General features: G+C 36.6%; 1 protein-coding gene across 2 annotated transcripts in view; it reads left to right on the top strand.

Moving 5' to 3' along the window:
* Positions 1-26,659, top strand: part of STAM (signal transducing adaptor molecule) — a 93,530-nt gene that overhangs the window by 42,165 nt on the left and 24,706 nt on the right. For both annotated transcript variants that reach the window (XM_073885624.1, XM_025892013.2), the window contains 5 exons: positions 2,812-2,887; positions 2,972-3,067; positions 4,649-4,795; positions 16,141-16,231; positions 18,560-18,752. In XM_073885624.1, coding sequence (XP_073741725.1) covers positions 2,837-2,887; positions 2,972-3,067; positions 4,649-4,795; positions 16,141-16,231; positions 18,560-18,752 — 578 coding nt within the window. In that variant the 5' untranslated portion in view covers positions 2,812-2,836. The remainder of the gene's footprint in view (positions 1-2,811; positions 2,888-2,971; positions 3,068-4,648; positions 4,796-16,140; positions 16,232-18,559; positions 18,753-26,659) is intronic.

Raw genomic sequence — 26,659 nt, 5'->3', positions numbered from 1 at the left:
AGTTTTCTTCATATTACTCATTTATAGTATAATTTTATCGTGGTCTAACAACATAGCATGTATCATTTCAGTTTTTAAAAAATTACGTTTTTGGGGCGCCTGGGTGGCTCAGTTCGTTAAGCAACTGCCTTCGGCTCAGGTCATGATCCTGGAGTCCCGGGATCGAGTCCCACATCGGACTCCCTGCTCAGCAGGGTGTCTGCTTCTCCTTCTGACCCTCTTCCTCTCGTGCTCTCTATCTCTCACTCTCTCTCTCTCAAATAAATAAATAAAATCCTTTAAAAAAATAAAAATAAATAAAAAATTAAGTTTTTTTTAATGGTCTGTCTTGGTAAATAATCTGTATGTACTGGAAATGATATATATTCTGCTATTGTAGGGTAGAGTGTTCCCAAACCTATTTTTCTCTTTAATTGTTTTATCAATTTCTAACAAAGGAATGAAATCTCCAACTAAATTGTGGATTTGTCTCACTTCAGTTTTATTAGTTTTTGCTTCATGTATTTTGAAGCTTTGTTTTTAGATAAGGCTTATACATCTTGGTCTGTTATGTCTCCTTGGAGAATTGATCTCTTTATCATTTTGTAATTTTTTTCTATATCCCTGGTAATGTGGCTTGTTTTGCAGTGCAGTTTGCCTGATACTAATGTAGCCACTCCAGCTTTCTTGTGGTTTATGTTTGCTTAGTGTATCTTTATTTTCCTTCAATCGTTTCACTTTTAAGTTACATATGTCTTTATATTTTTAAATTTAAAAAAAAATTTAAAAAATTAAACAGTTTCTTGTAGGGAGCATTTAGGTGGGTTCTGCTTTTTTTTTTTTTTTTTAATAAAGATTTTATTTATTTGAGAGAGAGTGAGAGCTAGAGAGAGTGCGAGCACACACGCAGGGATAGAGAGAAGCTGACTCGCCGCTGAGCAAGAAGCGCCCAGGATCCCGGGACCATGACCTGAGCCAAAGGCAGACTTTTAACTGACTGAGCCACCCAGGCGCCCCCAGTCCTGCTTTTTAAATCCAGTCTAGCAATCTGTCTTATTTGGTGTGTTTGGACCACTTTCATTTAATATAACTGTTGATATGGTTGGATTAAAATGTTAAAATTTGCCATTTTTCTAGATGATATGTTTCTCCTGTTGAACTTTTGTTTATTGTCTTATATATCAATTGAATATTTTTTGTGATTTTTTTTAAAATTTCCATTTCTCTTTTAAAAATGTATTTAATGATGGTTCTATATTAAATTTTTTTAGTCTTTTTTTTCTCTGTAAATTCATGTACTTCAAGCATGTCTTCAAGTTTACTGATCTTTTATTCTTACCTGATTAATTCTTTTTAAAAACATATTTTTCATTTCTAGAAGTATTTTCTTTTTTTAAGCTTTATCCTTTTTACACCATTTCTTTCCTCATTATGTTGATGATTTGATGTACATCCTTGAATATACTTAGAATAGCTTATACAGAGTCTTTGATTGCTAATTCCAACATCTCTGTCATTTCTTCATTATCAGTTGGCTGAATTTCCTCCTAGTTATGTGTTGTATCATACCTAATAATTTTTTTAAAGATTTTATTTATTTATTTGAGAGAGAGAATGAAATAGAGAGAGCATGAGAGGGGGGAGGGTCCAAGGGAGAAGCAGACTCACTGCTGAGCAGGGAGCCCGATGTGGGACTCGATCCCGGGACTCCAGGATCATGACCTGAGCCTAAGGCAGTCGCTTAACCAACTGAGCCACCCAGGTGCCCCATATCTAATAATTTTTGACTGAATGTTTAGTGTCATGACTTTTATATCAAGTGCCGGGTTTTGTTGTTGTTAAAGAGTATTGGACTTTATTCTCTCTGAACATACGTTACATTTGGATCAACTTTATCCTTCTGTGGCTTGTTTTTAGGTAGTTCTAGGATGGATTTAGAGGAATCTTTTTAGGATGGTTCAGTCCCAATACTAAGGCCTAAACTCTTGTGTATCCACAAGATACTCTATATTTAACAAGGACTTTCCATTTTCATACGAACTCTGACAACTCTGTGAGCTTTGGGAACTCTTCAGCATACAGCTTGCAGTCACTTTTTGCTCAGCCTTCGGAGGTTTTAATCTATGCATGTGTGGTTCTTTCCACAGTAGACCTGAATGGACTCCTCTGCAAGTATCCAGGACTATTTCTTCATATAGCTCCTTCTACTCTGTCTTGCAAATTCTAGCTTCCTTGGCCTCCCTGAATTCTGATTTCTTTCCCTTCAACTCAGTGAGATCACTATTCTCTTCTTGGGATCACCGTCTCTGCACCAGGATCCAGAAACTGCCTTTAGGCAGAAAGTCTGTACTGGTATCTGGAAAGTGCCTCTGAGTGGAAAGTTGAGGCAAATGTCTGGCTTACCTAATTATATTCCTTTTTAGAGATCATTCAGCATTGCCTGTGGCCTAATGTCCCAAACAGTGACCCGAGTGTATATTTGAAATATTTTTTTCCAGTTTTCTCATTGTTTACAGCAAGAGTGTAAGTCTAGTTCCAATTATTCCATCATGACTGGAAGTGGAAGTTTTGGTCTGTCATTTCATTCTCAGAACTTTTTCTCATCCAAGATTAGTGTGAAATGCCTAATCTATGATTACTAAGGAAGAGAGCCTGTTAATTTTATTTGAAAAATTTAAAGGAACTTGTTAGTGTACTGTTCATTTGTGTCATTAATAAAAATTAAACTACCATAGTCTACCTTTTGTATAGTAGTGTATTGCCTATTATAGTTAAGGGGGGGGAGGGACCTGGATATACTACTAATTGATTGTTACATTTCTCGTTTTTTAGACCTAAAGATTGTCTTCGGTCTATTATGAGGAGGGTGAACCATAAAGATCCTCATGTTGCTATGCAAGCTCTGACTGTAAGTGATTTCATTTTAAGTTTTACCACAAAACTATCTGCTAAAATTGAGCCCTTATTTTAACTTGTGATTTTATACTTTTAGCTTCTAGGAGCATGTGTATCAAACTGTGGCAAAATTTTTCATTTAGAAGTGTGTTCAAGAGATTTTGCTAGTGAGGTGAGCAACGTACTAAACAAGGTAAGGAACATTATTTCCAGAAATGAATTAACACAATCTTCTTTGTGTATTTTATTGTTCAGTTTTTCACATTTTAAATCACAAAGGACTGGTTTGTGCTTTGTTTTTTTATAATCCTTCCTAGGCTGTGTCTATCCAATATGTAAGTAAAGTAAATATTGTGCTGAAGAGACTATAAGTTTATATACTTGGAGAATTGTTTTTTTTTTTTTAACCAGATTAGAGTATATTTAACCTGTTTTCTTCATCAGTCCTTTCATCTAATAAGAAAATACATGTATTTCTCCATCTGGTTGATTAATACCAGTCTGTTTTAGGCACAATTTTTGTAACCATTTGTGTAGCCACTGAGGTATTTTCCCAATGTAGAACAGAAATACTGCCAAAATATGACACTGTTTTCATTGTGACATGAGCAAGGCCACTACCTGACCATGGCAGGATTTTGATGCTATGCTTTTTATTTAACTGAATGTAGAATAAAGAATACAATTTATGCAATTCAAGGAATTAAAAAAAATTAAGTTACTAAGTAATGTATGAGTTTTCCCAGTAAAAATTTGTGCATTCTACAGGTAATTATTTCTGACTCTTGGGAGGAGGGAGGACGGGATATCATATAATCAAGAAAAATTTTAAGATGTTAAAAGGGAAAATGCCTCATGTTTTTTGGGAAAATGATTATTTCCAGGTTTTAGTAGAAAACAGTACAGAAATGAGATAATTTACATAATTCTTTACAGAATTTCTGTATTTCCTTGGCAAGCATGATTATGGTTCTTTTCCTGTTTTGCTTTATTCAGTTACATTTAGGTATTTTCTACTAGTTAATAATCATTCTTTTAATGTCCTGAATGTCCATCAAAATGTATGACTGTTTATGAAGAGATTTTAGTATAATGTTTTCTGTAATTTAATTGAAGATGAGATATTCAAACTTGTATTTAGTAGCACAAACATTTTGAAGAGCAAACAGCTACACATAAGAGAAAGGACTTCTTCATTTTCCAAATGTTTTACAGTGAACCGAGTGAGTTTTATACTTGAGGGGGAGATGTTATTTTGAAGAAATAAAGTTTCTAGAAATATTGACATACAGTGGGCCTCAAACCAGGCCTCGTATAATTAAACAAGTTGGAAAAAATACACAGTCAAGCATATTTTTAAAAGTCAGAGATTAGGAATAAAGGAATTGTATTTTTTTATTGGTCTGCAAGTAGCCAACACAAAACAGAGTACTTTTCTGTGTCTTCCTGATGTAGAAAGCTCACTTAGTTGCAGAGTACTCTGAAAATTTCTATCCCTCTGACCTCCAAAATAAGTAACTACATACTTAATCTGTTTTAGTTTGATATGAGGTATGTATGTTGGTATCATCTGTTGTTTTTTCATAGTGTGAAAAAAATTTGATTATTTCTAGTAACCAACTCTGTTTTCTTATGTATCATCTATAGGTAGGGGTTATTTGTGATTCCAAAAAATATCTATAGCACTTTATAATTTCTATATTAAACCTATCTGTGTTATATCATTAGCCAGGAAATTAGTACTTTTTTATTAAATTTTTTTCTCTATTTTCAGGGTCATCCTAAAGTCTGTGAAAAATTAAAGGCTCTTATGGTTGAATGGACAGATGAATTTAAGAATGATCCACAGCTTAGTCTAATATCAGCAATGATTAAGAACCTTAAGGAACAAGGAGTTACATTTCCAGCTATTGGCTCTCAGGTATTTTGTAAAGTTGCATTGTGTGCTACAGTTTGTTTCTCTAAAGTAGCCACATTTATATGAATTTTTCTTTTTTCCTCCAAACCCAGGTAGTTTTTACTTCTCCAAGGGAATTTTTATTAATAATCTTCCATTCAGAGGTGCCAGAAAAATACAGGGGAATATTAATGTGTTCCAACTTCGACTTTCCCACTGTTTCTCCTTCCTTATAAATAAATTAAATTAGCATTTTGCAATTTAAAAATTTTTTATGGAGTTTTTAATAATATAGTCAGAATTGCTTTATGATATCAGGTAGTACTGACAGTCTTCTTAAATACTCTTAGTGCTTTAATTTTATCTACAGAGAATGACAGCTTAAAAATCAGTATATCCTTGAAATTTAAGGATGAGTTTAGAGGTTTTTTTGATTATGAAATTTATGACTACTTGTATTAAAAATGAGACAGAGATAAGGGAGTCAATGAGGAGAGAAGCACACAAAGCATCTTTTAATAAGAGCCGACCAGTACATAAATACGATTGAGTGAAAGGCTTAAATTTCCTTTCTGCCCCTCTCTCCCCGAGTTTCTGTTTTGGGATCAATATCTGTGTCATCAAGAAAAAATTGAAGGGTATCTCTTTTATTTTATTTTCCCTATTTTGGGTAACCATCCTTTGGGATTACCAGCTAATCTAGGATGCTTAAAATGTGTGGTAATTTATTATACTGCCTTTCCCTACTGCATGGATTGGAGTAGAATGGAACAAGTGGTGTGAAAGCATTCACAGAAAACTCTCAAGCTATGGAGGGCTCAGGTTCGGGGTTTTGACCATTTGAGACAATCATGAAGTGATTCATGCACACTTACGTAGATTTCTACCCAAAGCACTCTTTTAGTTTATCTGAATATTCTTGAGATGTGAAGATCCAGAAATATGTTTGGGAAATGAAGAAAGGAAAGGATATTTTTCTTCTTACTTGAAAAAAATTTGGCTTATGAATGGTTTTACAATGATAAAATATGTCTTTAAGAAGTATTTATTCATAATTCATAGCTGGCTTTTACTACTCAGAATATTTTCTAAAATCTGTATAATTAAGGAATAATGTTATGCAGAAAAATCCGAGATAATCCTGTAAGTTCCTTGACAAGAGAGGCAATGTTTACTTATAAAAGGGTAGTCTCAGTATAGAAAACCAAAGAGTGTAGATGATTAGGGAGATTGCAGTTTCTATGCCCTGAGAAGCTATTCTAGAGCTTGTTACTTAAAATGGATTTTGTTGACCATCATCATCATCATATGGGAGCTTGTTATAAATGCAGCATCTCAGGTGCCACTCAGACCTATGGATTCATTATCTCTATTTCAACAAGATTCCCAGATGATTCCATGTGCACATTAAAGTTTGGGAAGCACTGCTCTTGAGTACAGCTTTACTGCTTTTCAGTCCACAGAGGGACTTGTTCCAATTAGAGAAGGAAGAAGAACTAATGATCTGTGTGATAATGTAGCTTTGTTTGGTTAACCTAGAGTCTCCGATAGTTTGTGTGAACAATTTTAGGGATTCTCTAATCTAATCCCCTCATTTTACAGATGAGGAGACTGAGACCCAGAATGGTTAAGTGACTTCCCCAGGTCCACAGCTCATAGTTGACAGAGTTGGAACTAGAACACAGGCCTCCTGACTCTCAGTCCAGTGTTCTTTCCACTACACGATCCTGCCTTCTGTTTGATATAGAGGTTAGTGGATATGTGTATGTTCGGACTAGGCTTCAAAGGACAAGAAGTGGAGTGAACACTGGCAAGAGCATTTATTTATTGACTGGTACAGGAAGAAGTTAGGTTACTCTCCTGTTCAAGAGGTTCAGGACATGCATCAGCAATAGCAAAGTTGAGAGTTACTTTTCTTTTTTTTTGGCCGGATGTTATAAAATATATGAAAGCTAATTTTGTTGTAGTTACTATCTTCAGCCACAAGAAGTATATAAAATGCATATAAAGTAAAGTATGATGAGGTAGAATGGTGATTTTTTTTTAATAATGGTGTCTGATAGCTTATCATTGAAAACCATGTTTGTGAAGAACTTCACAAACTATTTAATGAAAAATGTATCACGTAGGATCATCTACACAAGTCCCTCTAGATTTTAAGCTCAGTCACTTAATCATTATTACATTTTAATCAGACCAGATCTTTGTCATCATACTTAACAAAAGCCTCTGAAAATATAAGGAATTTTTAAAGTCTAATTTTTCATCCCAAGTACAGAAGAAAATAATACAAAAATATTAAGAAAAGTCATACTTTAGTCAACTAACTCATTCTGCTGCAGTTCTTGTAGCACTAACTTTTGACATAGAGATAAAAATAATGCTAGCACTGTGGCTATATTTGGTTGATTAATAACATAGGTATCATGGCTATGATTAGAACCCAATGATAGGAAGGAATTTTGAAAACTGTGCATTTCAGGAATATAGGACTTAATGTAGGTTATTTCTGCACTTCCTTCTCTCTTTTTTTTAATTGAAGAATATTTGACATAAAATCTTTTATTAGCTTTAGATGTACAACATAATGATTCAGTGTTTATATACATTATGAAATGGTCACTTTACTAAGTCTAGTTACCATCTTTACAGAGTTGTTAAAATATTATTGATTATTAGTGTTTATATACATTATGAAATGGTCACTTTACTAAGTCTAGTTACCATCTTTACAGAGTTGTTAAAATATTATTGATTGTTAAAATATAATGCTGTACATTATATCCCCCTCCCTCATCTTACTTATTTTATAACTGGAAGATTGTATCCCTTAGTCCCCCTCACTGTTTTGTCCATCCCCTTCACCTGCCTACTGTTTGGCAGTCATAGGTTTCTTTTCCGTATCTGAGTCTATTTCTGTTTTGTTTTTTGGATTCCACATAAAAGTGAAATCATACCATGTGTTTTTCTCTGTTTGACTTATTTCACTTAGCATTATACCCTCTAGGTTCATCCGTGTTGTTGCAAATGGCAAGATTCTATTCTTTTATTATGGTTGAGTAATTATGTGTGTCTATGTGTCTGTGTGCGAACATGTATACCACATCTTCTTTACCCATTCATCTATTGATGGACATTTAGGTTGTTTCTAGTCTTGGCTCTTGTACTGCAGTGAACACAGGGGTGCAGATGTCTTTTTGGGATTAGTGGGGTTTTTTTGTCCTTTGCTTAAAAACCTATTTTTCAGATAAAAACCAGAATTGCTGAATTTTATGATAGTTCTATTTTTAATTTATTGAGGACGAACCTGCAATAGTGTCTGTATCGGTTTACACTCCCACCAACAGTGCAAAGGTTCCTTTTCCTCCACATCCTTGCCAACACTTGTAATTTTTTTTTTTTTGATACTAGCCATTCTGTCATATGTGAAGTAATTATCTCATTATGGTCCTGATTTGCATTTCCCTGATTGTTAGTGAATATCTTTTCATATACCTGTTGGTCACTTGAATATCGTCTTTGGGGAAATGTCTATTTAGGTCCTCTATTTTTAGATTATATTACTTATTTTTATAATACTGAGTTATATGAGCTTTTTAATATGTTTTGGATGTTAACCTCTTATTGGATATATCATTTATGAATATTTTCTCCCATTCAGTAGGTTGTATTTTGTTTTATTGATGTTTCCCTTTGCTGTGCAAAAGCTTCTTAGTTTGATGTAGTCCCATGTGTCTGTTTTTGCTTTTGTTGTCCTTGCTTGAGGAGATAGATCCAAAAAAATATTGATAAGAGCGATGTTAGAGAGCTTACTGCCTATGTTTTCTTCTAGGAGTTGTATGGTTTTGGTCTTACATTTAAGTCTTTAATCCAGTTTATTTTTGGTATATGGTATAAGAAAGTAGTTCAGTTTCATTCTTTTGCATATAGCTGTCCAGTTTTCTCAACACTATTTATTGAAGAAACTCATTTTCCTATTGTATATTCTTGCCTTCTTTGTCATAGATGAATTGACCACATAGGTGTTATTTCTGGGTTGTCTTTTATGTTCCATTGATCTGTGTTTCTCTTTTGGTGCCAGTACCATCTGTTTTGATTATATTATAACTTTATAGTATATTTTGAAATCCAGGAGTGTGATATTCCAGCTTTATTTTTCTTACTCAAGAATGCTTTGGCTATTTGGCATCTTTTGTGGTGCCATATAAATTTTAGAACTGTTTTTTCTAGTTCTGTGAAAAATACCATTATGATTTTGATATGGATTGCATTGAATCTGTAGGTGCTTTGGTAGTATGGACATCTTAGCAATATTAATTCTTCCAGTTCATGAGATTGGCATATCTTTACATTTATTTGTGTCATCTTCAGTTGTTTTCATCACTATCTTATAGTTTTCAGGGTATAGGTCTTTCTGCACTTCCTTGGTGAAATTTATTCCTAGGCATTTTATGCATTTTGATGGGATTGGAAATGGGATTGTGTTCTTAATTTCTCTTTCCGATAGTTTGTCATTAGTATAGAAATGCAACAGATTTTTGTATATTGATTTTGTGTTCTGCAATTTTACTGGATTAATGTATTAGTTCTGATAGATTTTCAGAGGAGTCTTTTGGGTTTTCTATATATATAGTACCATGTCATCTGCAAATAGTGACAGTTTTACTTCCTTTATGATTTGGATGTCCTTTTCTTGTCTTTCTTTTTTGGCTTGCTACAGTGTACGTTATGGATGGTACATGACAAGGTAGGGCCCCCTAAGCCCCTTATCTTCTTCATGGTGTCTGGGATGAAAACCTTGTTGAGGTTGGGAGATTCTCAGTGTGTTGGAAGATGAGCTGGGGCAAGGACTCCATAGCATCTGAGGACTTCTTTCTTCATCTTGTGCGCTACCTGTGGCCAGTTGTCCAGGGGGCTCTTACTCCTTGAAGGTCATGTGGACCATAAGGTTGATCACCCAGTTTCTGTGGCTAAATTCACTGTCATAACAGGAAATGAGCTTGATAAAGTGGTCACTGATGGCAGTGCAGGGCCATCATTGAGGATGGAAGAGTGGGTGTCAATGTTAAAGTGGCAGGAGACAACCTGGTCCTCAGTGCAGCCCAGCATGCCCTTGAGGGGGCCCTCTGATTCCTGCTTCACCACCATCTTGATGTCATCGTATTTGGTAGCTTTCTCCAGGTGGCAGGTGTGTCCACGACCAATACACTGGGGATGGGGACACAGAAGGCCATGCCAGTGAGCTTCCCATTCAGTTTCAGGGATGACCTTGCCCACAGCCTTGGCAGCACCAGTAGAAGCAGGGATGGTCTTCCCAGAGGGGCCATCCATGTTCTTCTGGGTGGCACTGATAGCATGGACTGTGATCATGAGTCCCTTTGTGATGCCAGAGTTGTTATAGATGACCTTGGCCAGAGGGGCCAGGCAGTTGGTATGGTACAGGAGGCATTGTTGACAATCTTGAGGGAGTTGTCGTCTTTCTCATCGTTCATGCCCATCACAAACATGGGGGCATCAGCTGAAGGGACAGAGATGATGACCCTCTTGGCTCCACCCTTCAATTGAGCCCTCAGCCTTCTCCACAGTAGCAAAGGCCCCAGTGGACTCCACAACATATTCGGTACCAGTATCACCCCATTTGATGTTGGTGGGATCTCACTCCTAGAATATGGAGATGGACTTTCCATTAATGACAAGTTTCCTGTTCTCAGCATGACTGTGCCATTGAATTTGCCATTGGTGGAATCATATTGGAACATGTATACCATGTAGTTGATTTCAACAAAGGGGTCAGTGATGGCAACACTATCCACTCTGCCGGAGTTAAAAGCAGCTCTGGTGACTAGGTGCCTAATACAGCCAAATTTATTTACTCCAACCTTCACCATCCTGTCTCAGGGACGCAGTTGGCACTGCAGAAGAAGATGCAACTGTTGGTCAAATTGGGAGGTGCAGAGAGCCACTTTTTTTGTTTTTCTTGCCTAATTGCTGTGGCTAGGACTTCCAACAATATGTTAAGCAATAGTTCTTGATCTTAGAGGAAAAGTTTTCAGCTTTTCACCACAGAGTATGATGTTAGCTGTGGGTTTATCATATATGACCTTTATTATGTTAAGGTATGTTCCCTCTCTACCTACTTTGTTGAAAGTTTTTATCTTCGGGGCGCCTGGGTGGCTCAGTTGGTTAAGCCACTGCCTTCGGCTCAGGTCATGATCCTGGAGTCCCGGGATCGAGTCCCGCATCGGGCTCCCTGCTCAGCAGGGAGTCTCCTTCTCCCTCTGACCCTCTTCACTCTCGTGCTCTCTGTCTCTCATTCTCTCTCTCTCTCAAATAAATAAATAAAATCTTAAAAAAAAAAAAAAGAAAGTTTTTATCTTCAAAGAATGTTGAATTTTGTCAGATGCTTTCTCTGCTTCTCTTGAGATTATCATGTGGTTATTATCCTTCATTATTTTAATGTGGTGTATCATGTTGATTGATTTGTAGATATTGAACTATCCTTGCATCCCTGGAATAAATCCCACTTGATCATGGTGTATGATACTTTTAATGTATTGTTGAATTTGGTTTGCTAATATTTTGTTGAGGATTTTTGCATGTTCATCAGGGATATTGGGCTGTACATTTTTTTCTTTTTTTGGAGTGGGGAGTGTCTTTGGTTTTAGTATCAGGATAATGCTGGCCTTGTAAAATAATAAGTTTGGAAGCATTCTTTCCTCTTCAGTCTTTTGGAATGGTTTCTGAAGGAAGGTGTTAATTCTTTAAGTGTTTGATACACATTCGCCTAGTCCTGGACTTTTGTGTGTTGGGAAGTTTTTGATTACTGATTCAGTTTCATTACTGGTAATCATTTTTCGAGATTTTCTGTTTCTTCCTGATTTAGTTTTGGAAGAATAGGAATTTAACCATTTCTTCTAGGTTGTCCAGTTTGTTGGCGTATAATTATAGCAGTCTCTTATGATACTTTGTCTTCTCTTCTTTCATTTCTGATTTTATTTATTTGAGTCCTCTTTTTTTCTTGATGAATCTGAACAATACTTTATCAATTTTGTTAATCTTTTCAAAGTACCAGCTCTTAGTTTCACTGATCATTTTTATTGTTTTAGTGTCTACTTCATTGATTTCTGCTCTCCTCTTTATTATTTCCCTCCTTCTACTGATTCGGGTTTTGTTCTTCTTTTTCTAGTTCCTTTAGGTGTAACGTTGAATTGTTTTGGGGGGATTTTTCTTGTTTCTTGAGGTAGGTCTGTCTTACTACAAACTTTCCTCTTGCTGTTGCTTTTGCTGTGTCCCATAGATTTTGGAACATTGTATTTTCATTTTCATTTTGATATCTTTGTTGACCCATTGGTTGTTCAGTAACATGTCAAGTCTTTCATGTATTTGTTTCTTATAGTTTTTTTCTAGTAACTGATTTCTAGTTTCAAACCATTATGGTTGGAAAAGATGTTTGATATATTTCATTCTTTTTAAATTTACTGTGTCTTGTTTTGTGGCCTAACATGTGATCTCTCCTGGAGAATGTTTCATGTGTACTTGAGAAATGTGTGTGTGTTCTCCTGTTTTGGGATGCAATGTTCTGTGTATATCTATTACATCCATCCAGTCTAATGTGTCATTTAAAGCTGATGTTTCCTTATTAATTTTCTATCTGGATGATCTGTCAATTAATGTAAGCTGGTATTTTAAAACCCCCTATTATTATGGTGTTGCTGTCATTTTTTCCCCTAATTTGTCTGTTCATAGTCATTTTATATATTTAGGTGCTCCTGTGTTGGGTGCATGGATATTTATAAGTGTTTTATCTTCTTGTTGAATTGATCCCGTCATTATGTAATGTTCTTTTTTGTCTCTTGTTGTAGGCTTTGTTTAAAGCCTATTTTGTGTGATATAATTAATGCTACCTAAGGTTTCTTTTCATTTTCATTTGCATGGAAAACTTTTTCTATACCTTCATTTTTAGTGAATGTGCGCTCAGATTTCAAGTGAGTCGACTAATGGGTCTTGTTTTTTTATTCATCTACCCTATGTGTTATGATTGGAGAGTTTAGTCCATTTGTATTTAAAGTAATTGTTGATGGGTATGTATTTATTGCCATTTTGCTCATTGTTTCCTCGTTGTTTTTGTGGTTCTTCTCTATTTCTTTTTCTTCTCTTGGTCTCTTCCCTTGTGATTTGATGACTTTCTTTAGTGTTTTGTTTGGATTGCTTTCTGTTTATTTTTTGTGTATCTGTTACAGGATTTTGGTTTGTGGTTACCCTGAGGTTCATCTATAACAACCTTTGTATATATAGCAGATTATTTTAAGTTGGTAGTTGCTTAAGTTCAAACACATTCTAAAGGCACTACATTTTTATTCCCTTCACCCACATTTTATGTTTCTGATGTCATGTTTTACGTCTTTTTATTTGTGTATCCATTAAGTAGTTATTGTAAATATAGTTGACTTTATTACTCTTGTCTTATAACCTTCATACTAGCTTTATTAGTGGTTGATCAGCAACCCTTACTATATGTTTTCTTTTATCAGTTAAATTTTTTTCTATCACATATTTTCTTATTTCTAGTTATGTTCTTTTCCCCATGAAGTAGTCCGTCTAACATTTCTTGTGAAACCCTTTTAGTAGTGATGAACTCCTATAGCCTTTGTTGTTTTGGGAATTCTTTATCAGTTCTTCAGTTCTGAATGATAATCTTGTCTGGTAGAGTATCCTTGGTTTAAGTTTCTTCCTTTTCACACTTTGAATATATTGTCTGCACTTTCTTCTTGACTGATAGAAATTCCTTCACAGACCACAAAAGATCAATATGTCTGTTTTGTGAAATCCACCAAACTGAAAAAAAAATTCATATGTGATTGCAAAGGTTGTTCTGAGGAAGCATACCTTTAATTTTCAGAGATGTGTGATGTTATATGCAACTAATGAATCGCTGAACACTACATCAAAAGCTAATGATATACTATATGTTGAGTAATTGAACATAATAAAAAAACAAATAAAAAACCCAAACACACACACACACACAAGTTCATATCTAAAGAAGATTCCACCTAGAGATGGAGCAGAATTGAGTGCTTAAAGTTTCATTTAGTGAACTACAAAAAGCTTTTTAGTATCCAGTTTTCTAAAAAATAAATGCTTTGTGCATTTGTTTGACAATATAAAATATACTAATGTATATATAGAACTGTATATGTAGAACTACATATGTATCTAGAACGGTATTTTACTATAACATTGAATATTTTGCCTTTCATTTATTCAACAATTATTTCTTGATTGTTAGTAGTCCATCCATATTTAGGCACATATATTCTCAGGGAACATATAGCATGGTTATGGAGACAGATATAAGCAGATAATTTTAATAGAAGCTGAGATTTATTGACTGTTACTATGTGCGAGGCACTGTTCTATGTGCTGTACATGTGTTAATTTGAATACTATTTAGAATTCCATTTGTTCTTGGTTGCTTTGAGTATTCTAATATACATTTGTAACTGTTCATAGTCTATTTTGAGTTAATACTGTATTACTTCATGTGAAATGTAGAAACTGTGCAACTGTCAAGGGTTTATTCACCCTTCATTTCATCATCCTTTATGCAATAAGTATCATATGTATGACCTACATTACCTCTATGTACATTATAAATCCCAGGAGAGAATGTTAAACATTTTGTTTTAAACCCTCAATGGTGGGCGCCTGAGTGGCTCAGTTGGTTAAGCGACTGCCTTCAGCTCATGATCCTGGAGTCCCTGGATCGAGTCCCGCATCGGGCTCCCTGCTCAGCAGGGAGTCTGCCTTCTCCCTCTGACCCTCCTCCCTTCATGTGCTCTCTCTTTCATTCCCTCTCTCTCTCAAATAAATAAAATCTTAAAAAAAAAAAACCCTCAGTGGTGACCCCCATCCTATCTGAGTTTGAAAGCTACATGTTAATTTAATCCTCTCAAAAGCCTACCATATGTAGGTGCTATTATTACCATCATTTTGTAGATGAGAGACTTAAGGCACAAGGAGGTTAATGTACCCCAGGTCATACATTAGAACCTCATAGATTTAGGATTTGAACCCATGTTTGCCTGGCTCCACAATTTACATTCTTTTTTTTTTTTTATTCTGCTAGATTTTGATGAATTTATTTCCATAGGGGTTTATCATTCTGCATTCCACCAACAATATATTGTACCTTGTCATCTTACAACCTCATCAAAAAAGTGTGTTGCCAAGCTTTTTACTTTTTGACAATAGGATAATTGTGAAATTTTATCTCATTGTCATTTTTTTTATTACGTTATGTTAATCACAATTTACATTCTTAACTACCCACAGCATAGTACCTTGTTAAAAGTCCTATCAGAGGAGCACAGGAGGGAATGCTTAATTTAGGGATTTAGGAAAGTTTCATTGAGAAAGTGATTATTTTAGCTGTTGACTGACTGGTGAGTTAAAACTCAATAGGGAAAAATGTGGACAGAGTAAAAGAAACCAGAGGGGAAGACATTATAAGTAGAAACAAATTTGTGTCAGAGGCATAAAAGTGTGTGTGTGTGTGTGTGTGTGTGTGTGTATGCTAGCAGTTACCGGTAACTGGAATATATTGTCAGAATTAACTACTTGTATTTTGGTTTACAAAATAGTATAATTTTAGGAGTATTATATCATTATATATAAATTACAGTTCCTAAAGATAATGCCTTCCTAAAGATTCCTGCCTTTTAATTTGGAAGGAAGCAATAAAATATAACTTGAACAGATATTTTAAATTTAAAAAAGTCTTTGTTTTTAAAGATTTTATTTATTTATTTATTTATTTATTTATTTGAGAGAGAGCCAGAGAGGGAGAGAGCACACAGAGGAAGAGGGAGAGGGAGAAGCAGACTCCCTGCTGAGCAGCCAGCCCAATGTGGGGCTTGATCCCAGGACCCTGGGATCATGACCCGAGCTGAAGGCAGCCGCTTAACTGAATAAGCCACCCAGGCGCCCCAAAAAACTATTTGTTTTTTAGATATCTCCTTCCCTTTCTCAACCCCTTTTCGGGTTTCAGGATTTGTCTAACAATTTTTAAATCTCTTCTAGTCTTTCTTCTCTTGTTTGCATGCTGTCGTCTTTTAGCTTACCGCCTTTACACAAATGTAGGAGAGTGTGATTAGACTGTCAGCCCTCAGTATCCAGCTGCTTTCAGTCTTTTTTCTCCAATTCCAACTCTTCTCCTTTCAAAAGTGGAGATTGCTCAAGTTTGGATTATTTTCTGCCTCAGAAGTCTGTGGTGGATTGATCAGAAGGGTTTGCAAGTTCTTAAAGTGGAGGTAGCAAAATCTGAGGACTATCCTCAAATATTGTGTTCCTTTTTTTGTGTGTGTTAGGCTGCAGAACAAGCGAAAGCGAGCCCAGCATTGGTTGCCAAAGATCCTGGTACTGTGGCTAACAAAAAAGAAGAAGAAGATTTAGCAAAAGGTATGTTTTTAAGTCCCAGGTATTGGAAAGGTGGGAAGAAAATGGGTCCCTTACTTAATATTTTTTTCCTGAGATATTTAAAAGTAAAAGACATAGGGCTTTACCCCTAACGCTGAAATCTACTTTGTGCCCTTCTACAGTATCAAATAATACTCTTCTGCGATAACTACAATTCATATATGTCCTTTCAGTCTGTGTTGTAATACTATTTGTATTATACTGTATATCCATAAACAATACCAAATATTTTTATGTGTCCAACAGATTCTTTTTTCATAAATAATTATATATACCATTTACAGTTTTTTTCATGTGACAGTATGCCTAAGATCTATTCATAACAAAGCATATAAATCAAGTTCACTTGTTTTAACTATTGTATAATATTGCAGTGTGCTAATAAATATATACTGTAGTTCATCTGTCCTGCTACTGATGGATGTTTGGGTTTTCTGGGGTTTTTTGTTTGTCTTGTTTTTTTGTTTTTTTTTTTACTATAATAAGTAGGCTGCATTGAGTATTCTTGTAAATATTTTCGTATGTGTGTTGTGTGACCACAACCGGTATTTTTGGCTCATGGAGGAGGTACATCTTCAACTTTGCTAAATAGTTTTATTATTTCCTTTGCCATTAGCAGTATATGAAAGTTATTATTTTTAATCTGAAAACATTTAGTATTGTCAGAGTTTAATTTTTGTGATTCTGATACGTTGGAAATAATGCCCAATTATCTTGACTTTTATTTCCTTGATTACTAGTGAGGCTGGGTCCTTTTTTGTGTGTTTATTAGCTGTTCTGATTATCTCTCTTTTTATTGAGTTTTTTTTTTTTAAGATGATATATAGAAAGTCTTGAATTTTGGATGTTAAACTTTTTGCCTGTTTTTTTTTTTTTTTTAAGATTTTATTTATTTATCTGAGAGAGAGAGTGAGAGAGAGAGCCTGAGATGGGGGATGGTCAGAGGGAGAAGCAGATTCCCCACGGAGCTGGGAGCCTGATGTGGGCTCGATCCTGAGACTCCGGGATCATGACTTGAGCTAAAGAGAGTTGCTTAACTCACTGAGCCACCCAGGCACCCTTGCCTGTTATTTCATTTATAGATATCTACTCTTGATTTTTGGCTTTTACTTTAACTTTGATAATGGTGTATTTTATCAAACAGAAGTTTTAAATTTTGATCTCAGAATTTTTGCTTTTTTGTTATGATTTTTGCTTTTCTATATCTTAAGATATTTTTCCCTATCCCAAATCCTAAAAGGTACTTTCCTGTATTTTCTTATGATCATTTTAAAGTTTTCTTTTTCCTATTAGGTATTTTATCAATGTAGAACAGAGGTGAAAGGGATGAAGGGGGTTACGGTTTGAGTTGAAAGCAGGGTAATCGGTCTGTTCAGATTACATTGCAAAGCCTGAGTGACATATGGCGATGATCTGCATTGGGGAGGAGTGGAATCGATAGAAGAAACACATTTGAGGGGCGCCTGGGTGAGTGGCTCAGTTGGTTAAGCGTCTGACTCTTGATTTTGGCTCAGGTCGTGATCCCAGGGTTGTGAGATCTAGCCCTGCCTCGGGCTCCACGCTGGGCATGGAGCCTGCTTAAGATTCTCTCTCCCTCTCCATCTGCACCCCCCACCAAAAGAAAGAGACACATTTGAAATCTCTTTGGAGGAATTTGTTAGGTGAAAGTTCATTGTAGTTATTTCCAAGTTCCACTTCTTAGACTAATCACATAAGAATTAACTTTGGAGCCGTAAAATGCAGGTTCTTGGATACTACCTCTGACACTCTGATTTAGTAAGTCTTCATTGAGATTTGGGACTCTTGACTTCCCAAGTGATTTTGATTATCATTTTGGAAACAGAAGCTATAGAAATATATTGAAAAGATGAAAGAAAATTAAAGTATCTGCAGCTAAATAAAAAAAGTGTATCTAAGAGATTATAACTTTTTAGTACCCAGAATAATTTAAATTTTATCCATTCAGTAAAAATAGTCATTATGCAGGACACCTGGCTGGCTCAGTTGGTAGGTCATGTGACTCTTGTATGAGTTCAAGCCTCATGTTGGGTTTAGAGATTACAGAAAAAAATAAACTCTTAAAAAATAGTCATTATTCTGTTCAATTTTTTTGTAGTTTATTCTTTAAACTTTCAGTTGTGAATGAATGAATAAAACTGATGAAATTATTTTTATTCAGTATGTCAAGATATGTCCTAGTTCCCATCTCCACATTTAAAAGAATATATTTTACCTTCAGATACCTTTTGTACTTCTTTGGATCGTTGGATATATTAATATTTTGGGTCTTTTTAACTCATTCTTTTCCAGCTATTGAGTTGTCCTTGAAGGAACAAAGGCAGCAGTCAACAGCCCTTTCTACTTTGTACCCAAGCACATCTAATCTCTTAACTAACCACCAACATGAAGGCCGAAAAGTTCGTGCTATATATGACTTTGAAGCTGCTGAAGATAATGAACTCACTTTTAAAGCTGGAGAAATAATTACAGTTCTTGATGACAGGTGATGGATAATATCAAATTGATATTAAGTTGACATTCATATGAAAATATATAACATATTACTTCTGTGTTTCGTATTAATCCTGTTGAATGCCATTACCAAACGTAATGAGAAAAAATATTCATGCAGATATTTCCTGTGTGTGACAATTTGATTGCTTTGCTTGTATCATACTGTCTGGATTCTTATTTTGTGGGTTAATTTTTTTTCCTATCTCTAAGTTTTTGTTTTGGAGGTCTAGTTTATTCATTTTTGTTCCATCTAATATAAATTATTAAATTAGTAAAGTTAAGATTTTAGAAAATATGCCAAATATGTCTATGTATTTATGGAATTTGTTAGAAATGCGTAATGTATTGAACTTATTTATTAACAAAAAATAGTATATCCATGGGTCAGATTCATTTTACTTGGAATTATATACATTTACATTATTATGGGAGGGGATTCAGTACCTCTGTTTTTTTTTTATTTTTTTATTGTTATGTTAATCACCATACATTACATCATTAGTTTTTGATGTAGTGTTCCATGATTCATTGTTTGCGTATAACACCCAGTGCTCCACGCAGAACGTGCCCTCTTTAATACCCATCACCAGGCTAACCCATCCCCCCACCCCCTCCCCTCTAGAACACTCAGTTTGTTTCTCAGAGTCCATCCTCTCTCATGGTTCGTCTCCCCCTCCGACTTACTCCCCTTCATTCTTCCCCTCCTGCTATCTTCTTTTTCTTTTTTCTTAACATATGTTGCATTATTTGTTTCAGAGGTACAGATCTGTGATTCAACACTCTTGCACAATACACAGTGCTCACCATAGCACATACACTCCCCAATGTCTATCACCCAGCCACCCCGTCCCTCCCACCCCACCCCCACTCCAGCAACCCTCAGTTTGTTTCCTGAGATTAAGAATTCCTCCTATCAGTGAGGTCATATGATACATGACTTTCTCTGATTGACTTATTTCACTCAGCATAACATTCTCCAGTTCCATCCACGTCGTTGCAAATGGCAAGATCTCATTCCTTTTGATGGCTATATAATATTCCATCGTGTGTGTGTGTGTGTGTGTGTGTGTGTGTGTGTGTGTGTGTGTGTGTGTGTGTATACCACATCTTCTTTATCCATTCATCTGTCGATGGACACCTTGGCTCTTTCCACAGTTTGGCTGTTGTGGACAGTGCTGCTATAAACATCGGGGTGCACATACCCCTTCAGATCCCTACATTTGTATCCTTGGGGTAAATACCCAGTAGTGCAATTGCTGGGTCGTAGGGTAGCTCTATTTTCACCTTTTTGAGGAACTTCCATACTGTTTTCCAGAGTGGCTGCACCAGCTTGCATTCCCACCAACAGTGTAGGAGGGTTGCTCTTTCTCCACATCCCTGCCAACATCTGTCATTTCCTGACTTGTTAATTTTAGCCCTTCTGACTGGTGTGAAGTGGTATCTCATTGAGGTTTTGATTTGGATTTCCCTGATGCCAAACGATATTGAGCACTTTTTCATGTGTCTGTTGGCCATTTGGATGTCGTCTTTGGAAAAATGTCTGTTCATGTCTTCTGCCCATTTCTTGATTGGATCATTTGTTCTTTGGGTGTTGAGTTTGATAAGTTCTTTATAGATTTTGGATACTAGCCCTTTATCTGATATGTCATTTGCAAATATCTTCTCCCATTCTGTCGGTTGTCTTCTGGTTTTGTTGACTGTTTCTTTTGCTGTGCAAAAGCTTTTTATTTTGATGAAGTCCCAATAGCTCATTTTTGCCCTTGCTTCCCTTGCCTTTGGCGATGTTTCTAGGAAGAAGTTGCTGCGGCTGAGGTTGAAGAGGTTGCTACCTGTGTTCTCCTTTAGGATTTTGATGGACTCCTGTCTCACATTTAGGTCTTTCAACCATTTGGAGTCTGTTTTTGTGTGTGGTGTAAGGAAATGGTCCAGTTTCATTCTTCTGCATGTGGCTGTCCAATTTTCCCAACACCATTAGTTGAAGAGACTGTCTTTTTTTCCATTGGACGTTCTTTCCTGCTTTCTCGAAGATTAGTTGACCATAGAGTTGAGGGTCCATTTCTGGGCTCTTGATTCTGTTCCATTGGTCTATGTGTCTGTTTTTGTGCCAGTACCATACTGTCTTGATGATGACAGCTTTGTAATAGAGCTGAAAGTCCAGAATGGTGATGCCACCAGCTTTGCTTTTCTTTTTCAACATTCCTCTGGCTATTCGGGGTCTCTTCTGGTTCCATATAAATTTTAGGATTATTTGTTCCATTTCTTTGAAAAAAGTGGATGGTATTTTGATAGGGATTGCATTGAGTGTGTAGATTGCTCTAGGTAGCATTGACATCTTCACAATATTTGTTCTTCTAATCCATGAGCATGGAACGTTTTTCCATTTCTTTGTGTCTTCCCCAATTTCTTTCATGAGTATTTTCTAGTTTTCTGAGTACAGATTCTTTGCCTCTTTGGTTAGATTTATTCCTAGGTATCTTATGGTTTTGGGTGCAATTGTCAATGGGATCTACTCCTTAATTTCTCTCTCTTCTATCTTGTTGTTGGTGTATAGGAATGCCACTGATTTCTGTGCATTGATTTTATATCCTGCCACTTTACTGAATTCCTGTGTGAGTTCTAGCAGTTTTGGGGTGGAGTCTTTTGTGTTTTCCACATAAAGTATCATATCATCTGCAAACAGAGTTTGACTTCTTCTTTGCCGATTTGGATGCCTTTATTTCTTTTTGTTGTCTGATTGCTGTGGCTAGGACTTCTAATACTGTGTTGAATAGCACTGGTGATAGTGGACATCCCTGCCACATTCCTGACTTTATGGGGAAAGCGCTCAGTTTTTCCCCATTGAGTATGATATTTGCTGTAGGTTTTTCATAGATGGCTTTTATGATATTCAGGTGTGTACCCTCTATCCCTATACTCCTAAGAGTTTTGATCAAGAAAGGATGCTGTACTTTGTCAAATGCTTTTTCTGCATCTATTGAGAGGATCATATGATTCTTGTTCTTTCTTTTGTTAATGTATTGTATCACTTTATTGGTTTGTGGATGTTGAACCAAACTTGCAGCCCAGGGATAAATCCCACTTGGTTGTGGTGAATAATCCTTTTAATGTACTGTTGGATCGTATTGGCTAGTATTTTGGTGAGAATTTTTACATCCATGTTCATCAAGGATATTGGTCTGTAATTCTCCTTTTTGATGGGGTCTTTGGTTTGGGGATGAAGGTAATGGTGGCCTCATAAAACAAGTTTGGTAGTTTTCCTTCCATTTCTATTTTTTGGAACAGATTCAGAAGAATAGGTATTAATTCTTCTTTAAATGTGTGGTAGAATTCCCCTGGGAAGCCATCTGGCCCTGGGCTTTTGTTTGTTGGGAGATTTTTGATGACTGCTTCAATGTCCTTAGTGGTTATAGGTCTGTTCAGGTTTTCTATTTCTTCCTGGTTCAGTTTTGGTAGTTGATGCATCTCTAGGAATGCATCCATTTCTTCCAGGTTATCTAATTTGCTGGCATAGAGTTGCTCATAATGTGTTCTTAAAATTGTATTTCTTTGGTGTTGGTTGTGATCTCTCCTCTTTCATTCATGATTTTGTTGATTTGGGTCATTTCTCTTTTCTTTTTGTTAAATCTGTTCTCTGTTCTTTTGGTTTCTATTTTGTTGATTTCTGCTCTGATCTTTATTATTTCTCTTCTCCTGCTGGGTTTAGGCTTTATTTGCTGTTCTTTCTCTAGCTCCTTTAGGTGTAGGGTTAGGTTGTGTATTTGAGACCTTTCTTGTTTCTTGAGAAAGGCTTATATTGCTATATACTTTCCTCTTAGGACTGCCTTTGCTGCATCCCAAAGATTTTGAACAGTTGTGTTTTCATTTTCATTTCTTTCCATGAATTTTTTAAATTCTTCTTTAATTTCCTGATTGACCCATTCATTCTTTAGTCGGATGCTCTTTAGCCTCCATGTATTTGAGTTCTTTCCGACTTTCCTCTTGTGATTGAGTTCTAGTTTCAAAGCATTGTGGTCTGAAAATATGCAGGGAATAATCCCAGTCTTTTGGTACCGGTTGAGACCTGATTTGTGACCTAGGATGTGATCTATTCTGGAGAATATTCCATGGGCACTAGAGAAGGATGTGTATTCCGTTGCTTTGGGATGGAATGTTCTGAATATGTCTGTGAAGTCCATTTGGTCCAGTGTGTCATTTAAAGTCTTTATTTCCTTGTTGATCGTTTGCTTAGATGATCTGTCCATTTCAGTGAGGGGGGTGTTACAGTCCCCCACTATTATTGTATTGTTGTCGATTTGTTTCTTTGCTTTTGTTATTAATTGCCTTATATAATTGGCTGCTCCCATGTGAGGGGCATAGATATTTACAATTGTTAGATCTTCTTGTTGGATAGGATATAGTGTCCTTCCTCATCTCTTATTAGAGTCTTTGGTTTAAAATCTAATTTTCTGATATAAGGATTGCCACCCCAGCTTTCTTTTGGTGTCCATTAGCATGGTAAATGGTTTTCCACCCCCTCACTTTCAATCTGGGTATGTCTTTGGGTCTGAAATGAGTCTCTTGCAGACAGCATATCGATGGGTCTTGTTTTTTAATCCAATCTGATAGCCTTTGTCTTTTGATTGGGGCATTTAGCCCATTTACATTCAGGGAAACTATTGAAAGATATGAATTTAGTGCCATTGTATTGCCTGTAAGGTGACTGTTACTGTATATTGTCTGTGTTCCTTTCTGGTCTATGCTGCTTTTAGGTTCTCTCTTTGCTTAGAGGACCCCTTTGAATATTTCTTGTAGGGCTGATTTCGTGTTTGCAAATTACTTTAGTTTTTGTTTGCCCTGGAAGCTTTTTATCTCTCCTTCTATTTTCAATGACAGGCTAGCTGGGTATAGTATTCTTGGCTGCATATTTTTCTCGTTTAGTGCTCTGAATATATCATGCCAGTCATTTCTGGCCTGCCAGGTCTCTGTGGATAGGTCCTTTGCCAATCTAATGTTTCTCCCATTGTAGGTTACATATCTTTTCTCCCAAGCTGCTTTCAGGATTTTCTCTTTGTTTCTGAGACTTGTAAGTTTTACTCTTAGATGTTGGGGTGTTGACCTATTTTTATTGCTTGAGAAGGGTTCTCTGTGCCTCCTGGATTTTGATGCTTGTTTCCTTCCCCACATTAGAGAAGTTCTCTGCTATAATTTGCTGCAATATACCTTCTGCCCCTCTCTCTCTTTCTTCTTCTTCTGGGATCCCAATTATTCTAATGTTGTTTCGTCTTATGGTATTGCTTGTATCTCGAATTCTGCCCTTGTGATCCAGGAGTTGTTTATCTCCCTTTTTCTCAGCTTCTTTATTTTCCATCATTTAGTCTTCTATATCACTGATTCTGTCTTCTGCCTCATTTATCCTAGGAGTTAGTGCCCATATTTTTGATTGCACCTCATTAATATCCTTTTTGATTTCAACTTGGTTAGATTATAGTTCTTGTATTTTTCCAGAAAGTGTTTCTCTATTGACTTCCATCCTTTTTTCAAGCCCAGCTGGTATCTTTAAAATCATCATTCTGAACTTTAGGTCTGACATCGTACTAATGTCCATATTGCGTAGGTCCCTGGCAGTCGGTACTACCTGTTTTTCTTTTTGTTGAGGTGATTTTTTCCATCTTGTCATTTTGTCCAGAGGAGAATAGATGAATGAGAGAACAAAATGCTAACAGGGTAACAACGTCTCCATAAAATATATTGTAAGCAAATCAGAAAAGACCTGAAATCAGGGGAAAAGAAAGGGGAAGAAAGAAAAAAGAAAAAGATAAACAAAAACAGAACAAAACAAAAGAAAAAAACAGAATATAATCTAATATGATCAGGCTGGTGCATAGGTCAGTGCCACACACTAGATTTTGGGTGTATTTTGGTCTGTTAGAAGAAAGTTCCTCCCAAAATTTTAAAGAAAGAAAAACTTATGTATGTACAAAAATAAGGGTTGATACAATGAAGGGATGGAATATGACTGTAAAGATGAAAATTATAAAATATTGTATAAAGAATTGATAAGAAGTTGTTTCAAAAAAGATAGAAGAGGATTTAAAAAAAAAAGGGGGAGAGAATGTGATCAGGCAGGAGACTGGAACAAAGCCATACACTAGAGACTTAGGATATATTTTGATCTGTTAGAAGAAACTGTATCTCAAAATTTTACAGAGAGAACAACATATATATATTCCAAAAATAAAGGTAACTATTATGAAGGGATAGAATATGACTCTAAAAATGAAAAATAAAAATGTTTTTTAAAAGGATTGGTAAGATGTTGGTTGAAAAAGGGAAAAAGAAAAATTTTTTAAAAAGTTAAAAAAAATTAATTTTGAAAGACTAAAGAATCATGGTAAAAAAGCTGTGAATTCTATGTGCAGTATTCCCCTAGCACTGGAGTTCTGCTGTTCTCATTGATCGGTAAACTTGGTCTTGGCTGGCTGTTCTTGCTGATCTTCTGCGGGAGGGGCCTTTTGCCGTGGTTCCTAAATGTCTTTGCTGGAGGCGAAATTGCCCCGCCCTTTCCTGGTCCAGGCTGAGTAATCTGCTCGGGTTTGCTCTCAGGAGCTTTTGTTCCCTGCAAGCTCTCGGTACAGCTTTGGCGGAGGAGAGTGAAAATGGCAGCCTTCCAATCTCTGCCCGGAGGAGCCGAGAACTCAGGGCCCCAGTCCTCAGTGCGCCCCCAGAGAAAAGCTGTCAGTCAGACCTGTCTCCCCGGTCTCTGGCCACACTCCGTGCTCACCCGGCCTGTGACCGAGCATTTCTATCTCTGGCACCCGACCCTGTTTGGAGTCTCCAAACCCAGCAGATCCCTGCGGTGCGCTCCCACGCCGCTCCTCCCAGGGGAGGAAGGGGAGTGTCCCCAGATCTGCTGCTTGTTGGGTCCCTGCTGGAGGAGCAGTGGCCCGACTGGGCCGCGGATCACAGTTTATGGCAACCCCAGAGCTGAGAGCCTGCTCCCCAGCTCCGTCTCTTCAGCCGGCTTCCCCGCTCCGATACCTGGGAGCGCTGCTGAACTCAGGCACCCCTGGTCTTTCTGTGACCCCAAGGGTCCTGAGACCACACTGTCCCACGAGGGTTCCACCCCCCGCTTAGCCACTGGAGCGACGTCCCTCAGTGGAGCCGACTTCTAAAAGTTCCAATTTTGTGCTCCACGGCTCTAGCACTTGCCAGAAGCGGCAACGGAGGCTCCCTCCCCCGCCGTCTATCCCCCGAATATTGCCTCCGATTCACTTCTCCGCACTTCTTACCTTCCAGAAAGTGGTTGCTTTTCTGTTCAGAGAGTTGTTGCCATTCTTGTCTTCGATCTCCTGTTGAGTTCGTAGGTGTTCAGAATGGTTTGATCCCTATCCAGCTGAATTCCTGAAACCAGACAAAATCCAGGTCTCCTACTCCTCCGCCATCTTGCCCCTCCCCCCTTGTTTTTATTTTAAATTCAATTAATTAACATATAGTGTATCACTAGTTTCAGAGGTAGAGTTCAGTGATTCATCTGTCTTATATAATACCCAGTGCTGATTACATCCTATGCCCTCTTTAATGTCCATCACCCAATTACCCTATCCCCCCACACTCCCCCCACCCTCCAGCAACCCTCAATTTGTTTCCTCTAAGTACATCTGGGTTTTGTGTTTACTCAAAATTTGTTACTGATGATTGTCGCTGATAATGAAGTACTAAAATTTGCAGGTGGTTTTAAAAAATAAATTCAAAAAAAATTTAGGTTATTCCTATAGTAGCACAGTTACATTGTTTTCTTGACTGAAAGAAAATGAAGTAAAGTTTGAGCTGTTTAGCTTGAAATTGCACAAAACCTTGACCATTGATTGATTCATTCAAAAAATGTTCATTGAGAGCTTGCCAGCTTTCCTTATACGT

Source organism: Callorhinus ursinus, unplaced genomic scaffold (assembly GCF_003265705.2).
Source record: "Callorhinus ursinus isolate GAN/ISIS: 27379988/994484 unplaced genomic scaffold, GSC_fseal_2.0 scaffold63, whole genome shotgun sequence".
NCBI lineage: Eukaryota > Metazoa > Chordata > Mammalia > Carnivora > Otariidae > Callorhinus > Callorhinus ursinus.
The sequence above is the reverse complement of the archived record's forward strand: the minus strand, read 5'-3'. Positions and strand labels throughout refer to the sequence as shown.